Source organism: Callospermophilus lateralis, chromosome 1, assembly GCF_048772815.1.
Source record: "Callospermophilus lateralis isolate mCalLat2 chromosome 1, mCalLat2.hap1, whole genome shotgun sequence".
NCBI classification, from domain to species: domain Eukaryota; kingdom Metazoa; phylum Chordata; class Mammalia; order Rodentia; family Sciuridae; genus Callospermophilus; species Callospermophilus lateralis.
Genome location: NC_135305.1, coordinates 39,236,550 through 39,243,851, shown reverse-complemented (window position 1 = coordinate 39,243,851; position 7,302 = coordinate 39,236,550). Strand labels below are relative to the sequence as shown.

The 7,302-nt window shown below is 35.9% G+C and overlaps 1 protein-coding gene across 1 annotated transcript; it reads right to left on the bottom strand.

Moving 5' to 3' along the window:
• Positions 1-4,277: 4,277 nt before the first annotated feature.
• Positions 4,278-5,186, bottom strand: LOC143403547 (taste receptor type 2 member 2-like). The gene has a single exon (XM_076861599.2). It carries the CDS (start codon positions 5,184-5,186, stop codon positions 4,278-4,280), a length of 909 nt encoding a protein of 302 aa, XP_076717714.2.
• Positions 5,187-7,302: the final 2,116 nt, after the last annotated feature.

The following is a 7,302-nucleotide window of genomic DNA, read 5'->3' as shown; positions in this document are numbered from 1 at the left end:
CAATCTTGTTTCACAAAAAGTTTTTCAAATATATCTTCAATTTCTCCTATTTTGAAGCATCATATCATTTTATCAGTAATTATTTCAGAATTCTTTTTCCAAAAACATAATAAAACATAAATACAGCAACAGTATAACATCTTTAAGAAACTGTACTTAAATTCGTTGATATCATTGAATATCTGGTTTATATTCAAGGTTCCTTTTATTTTAAATACCATAAATAATTTTGATTTGGATTCTTTTATTTTTATATTTTGGGGAATTAACAGTTTGCTCACATTTAGTCCAAAATTTCCTATGACCTGACTATTAATTTCTCCTTATTTTTACTAGTGGAATAAAATATTTTCTGGACAAATATCCCTTCTCAAAATCTTCTGACCATTTTAACCATTATTTCATGTAGAGTGTAAACTTGCCACTAGGTGGCAGTGCATGATTTATAATTTTGTTACAATTTATAAACTGAAAAGCAAATCTTCTTTATGGGTTTTCCCTAATGTTAAAATATATATATATATATTATCATGGAAATAACAGTAAATGTGAATTGACTAAGTTACTTACAATTTTAAAAATAGAATTAACCTATCTTTATGTTGATCTTCTGCCTCTTAATGAAAAGCCTATATTCAAATTCTAGTTTATATGATGTTCACTATTATTAGTTGTCTAGGATTAAAAATACATTATAATGTGGTCTAATATTTCAAAAATATTATAAGTAATTGATTAGAAATGATAAAACCTATAAGGCTGCATCTTATAAGACAATGTATTAAATGCCAAATGATCAGCCATGAGTTATTCATATGTGGAATTAGTAAAAGAAAGATCAGAGGATGTTTGAGAATATCTTTGAAGATTTCTTAGAGGAACTGGGAACAATAGTGATCATGATGACAGCAGGGTACTTAATAAAAATGTGAGAAGAAGGGAGGGGTATTTGTATGGATGAACAGCATAAACAACTACTTTGAATTTTCTTTAATGCACTCATGAATTAATTTTCTGCCATGGAAATATCACTTTGTAATGAAATGATTCAAATTATTATAGACTCATCAAAGACTGTTCCCTTACATTTATAATTCTGAATGTATAATAAAATTTTACCACACATAAAATCTATGGGATGTATGAGAACATGTATTTCAACTTCCACAAAGTTGAGAAAGTAAGGAGTTGTACCAAATAAAAACCCCAATATACCAATTTTTGTATTTCTGGGTGTTAATGAATGTGCACATTTTGGAAAGCTACTTAACAAATTTATACTAATGAATTAACTTCAAATTCACTATAATAATAATTTGGTCATAGAACATATTCCATATTATATAATTATATAATTTGTGGTATAAATATTCCATAAGTTAAGAAATAAGGGACACAAGAAAATAAGAATTAAAGAGTTTCTTTATTGTACAAAAGTAATATTAACTGATGCCATCATGTGGCTAAATACTTTAACTCTGATTTTATTACCTTCTCTATCACTGGGAACAATTTCCAAACTGGAAATACCAAACATGATAGGAAAGAACTGAAGCTTAACATAAGTGAGGAGATAATAAAATAACAGTTATTTACATAAACTTAGGCCCATAAAATGGTAGGAAGTACATATCAGAACAGTAGGAGAATTGACAGTTCGAAATAAGGAGGTAGCTTTTGCAAACTTCTTGAGAGAACAAGGTGCTAGAAGACTGGATATTGAAAATTAGACATGTCTAAGTTTATCCCTGAAAGTGTGCAAGGTATCTTCTTTGTGGCCATCATCTGACTTGTCAGGCAGTGTGGGTTTTGGAATAGACTTTATCAGGTAACAGAGTTACAATCAAAGAACAGAGAAAAGAAGAGAGACAGATTTTCGATACTGGCTAGGATGATGCACCAGGGCACTCCAACACAGAGCAAGCTTGAAAGTAAATTTTCCAACAGGGGCAGATGGGCAGAGTAAACTAGAAAGTCATCTGGCACTAAGCTTACTGACTTTTAACAGCAGCTGTTTAAAGGATGCATTCAGGAAACGTGTCTGTTTGGCATCTAATGATTTTGGGTACCTAAACAAAGCTGTATTCCTTTTTTCCAATGCAAAGCATCCTGTGGAAGCAGCCTCTATCACAAGGAGGAGGGAGGAGTCCTCCATTCTAATCAGTTCAGGGACAAGGCAGCCTATGGTAAGTTCTCAGGGTTATTTCAGGACAATTATGCTGGTTATATCACAGAAATTCAATATTATAGCATAGATTTTTAAACAAATGATATGTGATTGCACTGAGGAAGAAAGACTTTCTGATTTCTCTCAGAAATAGAGATCAACTTTGGTAGATTTGTCTGTAAAACTGGTGTACACATGAGTCAGGTACACCTAGTGATATGTGATGCTATCAAAGAGTACCTATACTAACCTTGGCCAAGCTTCACTGTGCCCAAAGATGTCTGTGTCGTGGTACCGACCTCCAAAGCTCTGTAAAGGGTCCTCTCAAATTCACTAGGTTAAGGCCTCCTCCTTCAGTTATTCATGGTCCAGTCCCACTGATGACCATGCTACAGAGCAATTCTCCAGAAGTCTCACTTCTTCCAGATCCCTGTGTCCAGCATCCCCAGTGATTCCAGCAGGGATGTCACCACAGTGACCCTTCCTAAGACCTAGGAGGAAAGCAAGCATTGCCGCCTCTCCCCTCTTCTTCTTCGCTCCCATCCCCACACACTCCCTGTCCTTTCGTCATCCTCTGGTGGTTCCTAAGTTATATTGTGCCACCTCATTTATTAACCTTTTCTCCTTCATCACAATGCTAACCCTGTTTATCATTCTAAACAGAGGTATCCTTTACCTCTTTTTTTAAAGTAATAATGTCAAATTTTAATTCTATTTTTCCAACTTCAAAACACTAGAGGAATAAACCTCATGCCTTCCATATAAGGGCAATTGAAACTTTTTCTTGACGTAATACTATATTTGGGCCCAACTGACCTTGACTCTGTACCAGGAACCATCCAAAGTGTTTTACACTTGCTAACAGAACCAAACACACAGCAACATTTGGGAGTAAGTATCATTATAATCTCATTTTACAGATGAGGAGACTGTGGGGTCAGAGTCTAATGACTTGCCCAAGTTCACACTGCTAACTCAGCAGCTAGCCAGATGCAAACCCATCCAATTTGGCCCGAGAGGCCAGGTTCTTAACCACAGTTCTTAACCACAGTAAGAAATCATTGCACACATACATACACATATCTAGTTTTTTCACATCCAGCAACATTTAATCCACGTTAATTGCAATGTGTTACAATTTAAATAGCAACACATTTTTTTTTGTTTAAGAGGCAAAGAGGAGTTTATAAATTCCAATAGGCATCCTAAGAAATGCAAGATATTGCAAAAACAGTTTTCTTCCCTCAAACAAGACTATTCAAGATCCTTAAAGAGAAGAATCAATTCAAACCTATTAACAAATTCAAAGCTTTTACTTTAGATCTTCAAGACATGTGTTGCTGCCATACCCCAGACAAGATTCCCAGTTGGGAAGAAGTTAAGAACTCTATTGTTTAATGTTCAATCTGCTAAGAATTCACTGTTATTCACTTCCCCACACTTTCTCTGAGAGTAAGCTTAATACTTCAGGAGATTAAAAAATATTTCTTTATTTTGTGAAGAATGGAGACTTTGGATTGCACTGATTGCACATATATGCTTGAAGCTCGATTTGCACCATATCACCTCCCCACCTGAAATCAGAAGCAAAAGATCTTACCTAGTACAGCTGGATGTGTGGCTGTGGCATACACTTTCAACCTGTGTTTGCATTATACTAATGAACTTCTTTGAAAAATAATTAAGCGCCCCCAAACAACCAAATTATTCTATGGCTTCAAGTTTTGAACTAAAATGGAGTTGCTTTTCCTTATCTCACCCAGAAAACCCCCAGTGACCTTGGAAACAGATAAAGAAACTGAAATAGTGATTAACCAAATAAAGTCATAGAACTTTTTTCTTGTTTCTAAAATATAGCTGGTATTCCACTGCAAGCACTAGTTACTAACATGTATTACCATCAAAATATTTTGAAATACATAAGCCCTTGAAGAAGAAATATCCTATCCATCAAATATCAGAATTAGCTTCCCACAATTGGTGTCCCTTGGGGTGTAATGGGGGCAGGATATTGTCAGAGAGAAGGGATAGGGAGTACATAAAACACAAGTAAGTCCACTGAGCTCATGGCAAGGAAAAATATTTCATTTCATGTTTGTCCTCATCTTCATCATTTCCTTTTGAGGCAGAGAATTCTCCTGAATGATTGCTGGAGCTTAGAGTTACTCAGGATGATTATAATCGAATGGCCGGCAGGGTATGCTGCCATTATGTCCTTCACCACAAAGAACTGCTGACTTCTGTAAGAGATTTGAAATGTCATATTTGTCATGAAGGCAGCAAAATAAGAAATAAAGAAGCAAAAGAATGTTATCACTGTTCTTAATGCATTTATATGGGCTTCTCTCTGGGCATTGGGAAAACCATGAGGTCCGTTTTGTATCCGGTGAGTGTGCTTGTAAAGAGAGATGAATAACATGCAAGTGCACATCACGAATATGAAGAGAGGAAGGATTAATGCCAAGTTGACAAGAAGCAATTCATTGTTGTTTTTTATCTTGGCTGTAGCACTCTTCAGTGTGGTGTTTGTGAAGAAATCAGCATAGTCGATTTTAGGTAATTCTACCTTCGTACATACCGCTGCAGTGCTCAAAGAGGCCAGCAAGCTCACCAGGAGCAGCCAGAGGATAAGCTTCGAAATCCTGAATTTCAGCCAAAGAAAACAGGAATGAGTGAAGGTTGCAATCTTGAGACAGTAAAATATAGAAAGGCTGGTGGCAAACCAGAGACTGAGAGAATTAAAAAACATCCAGAAAAACATCATCTTTGCCCCATAAATATTTGCCTGATAAGCAAGTGGAAAGAACACAGAGTACAAACTTTGTACTATTAAGATTATCTGCAGGCCAAATCTTGATATTCCTATACATAGTAAGAGGATTTGTAATAGAATTAGCCTTCTGCTTTTGATCAAGTCATTACAGCTCATGATTATAAGAAATCCATTGACTATAATCCCTATGACGAATTCTGTTGACATGAGGACCATATGAAGAATAATTGTCAAAAGAAGGGCCATGTTTCTTAAGATGAATCTTAGCGTTTCCCTGTAGATGATCTTAAATACCTTCCCCTGAGGATCCTGTACAGAGGAACATACAGCTCGGAGAAATCTGATCATCTGTCAACTCCTGGATCATAGCTAGAGTCTCACACTTGTTTTTCTCATAAGGAAGAAAATCAGAGAGACTGCTTTTTAAATCTGGTGCTCTTCACATGAAACTGTGGGAATGCAAATCCAAACATTTGAATGATAAGTCTTCTAATTACATACCCAGAAAAATTTACCCTATATGCACTAGTCCATTCTCCCAGTTATTCAGTTTTGAAAAAAAAAATCTGGTTATAAATGTGTTTCACTTATGTTACTGCCATTTTATTTTTCCCTAATGTCATATGACATATCCTCAGGACAGAAGCTTATTTCCTGTTTTCTGAATACACAGCCTTAAAAGTGGCTCTTTCCCAATCACCTTTTTAAACTATATTACTTCTGAGACACTTTAATAAAATTTCTCCTCTTTGTTCTCCACCTTCACCAGAGGAAATTTCCTCTCCATACTTGAACATCTGTTTCTGGAATACAACTTTTTTGTTTTTAAATCCGAATCCTATTTTAACCTGAATATATCATGTTTTCACTGCTGCATTAGTAGGCTGTTGAACTTATAATTAGCAAGTCAGAGTTATAAGTAGTGCATAACTGTTCCACAGTCTCACATTGGCATACTATTGTTCAGCGTTGTTTCACAAGGTAGATGGTCCAGAAACTCTTGACCACCAGCAGAGGGCGAAATTGCCATGTCAAAATGAGCTTCCTGCTAATATTAAAAAGAAGCATTCCCATAACCTTGATGAACTTTATTTAAATAAGATGTAAAAATGTAAATAAAATATTATTTTACATAATAAAATGTAATGCTTAAAGGGCTTAGTTTCATAGCTGGGTCATTCTAAGCACTGAATGAATATTAGCTACAATTAACATTATTAAATGTCTGTCCTTGTGATGTGCTTGCTATAATAAGAAAAAAAAATTCTGTAAAGAAACACTATGAACAGGAATCTAAAAATATAAGGTTGAAAGAGTGTTAAAAAGAGGAAAAAAACAAATAAATGTATTTTCCACCCTCTGTCCACACCGATCCTGGTTTTTAGAGCTTCCCAGGGTATTCTGTGAACTGTAATCTACCAGGTGAAGAAAGCAAATGCCAGCTTTGTCACCACCCCACCCGTCTTTCACACACCACCCTGTCCAAACTGTAGCAAGAGTGATCCCATCTCTATCTCTTCTAAAATGTTGTTTGATGACCCACATAAAGACTCTGGCTTTCATTTTGCCTCTGGCTTTGGGTCTTGGTCTTTCCTGTTTCTAAATTGTAACTTTGCCCTGAAAATAGTATTTGCTGGGCCCCCTGGCCTCTCAATGGCATTCCTGCTTCAAGGTATGAGTTAAGAAACTTCATCTGAGTTCCAAACTCTAGACCAGAGTCACGTTTGTGGGATGAAGGAAAGAAAAATAGGATTTGAACTGCTTACACCTTACTACCCATTCATGAGTTACCTGAGACTCAGTTACATATATTCAATGTTTGCATTTAAAAGATCTGATGATTAAGTTCTCAAATATTGTGGACCTGTACAGAATTCTGGTTCTTTGTTAAAAATAAAAATCCAATTAATTTCAGCTTTCCATTTTTCAAAAATTCAGTTTTCATCCACATTGTATTATGAATATTTTTACTAAATAATCTTGCTGAGTTAAAAGTGCTTGAGTAAATGAGGGACAGTGTTTCAGTCAGCTTTTGCACTGTTGTGACTAAAGAACCCAACCAGCACAATTATAGAGGAGAAAGTGTATTTTAGGGCTCACCGTCTCAGAGGTCTTCATCCATAGAATGCCGGCTCCATTCCTCAGGGCTCGAGGTGAGGTTGAACATCATAGTAGGAGAGGGTAGCAGAGGGAAGCAGCTCACATCACAGTGATCAAGAAGCAGAGAGAGACTCCAGTTTCCAGATACACATGTATGCACCAAAGCCACACCCTAATTCTCACCTCCTCCAGCAATACCCTACCACTTCAGCTACCACTCAGTTAATCCCTATCAGGGGATTAAATCACTGATTGAGTTAAG

What these genes read in the sequence shown, in the direction of transcription:
- LOC143403547 (XM_076861599.2), bottom strand. Translation starts at nt 5,186, where the DNA reads ATGGCCCTTCTTTTGACAATTATTCTTCATATGGTCCTCATGTCAACA.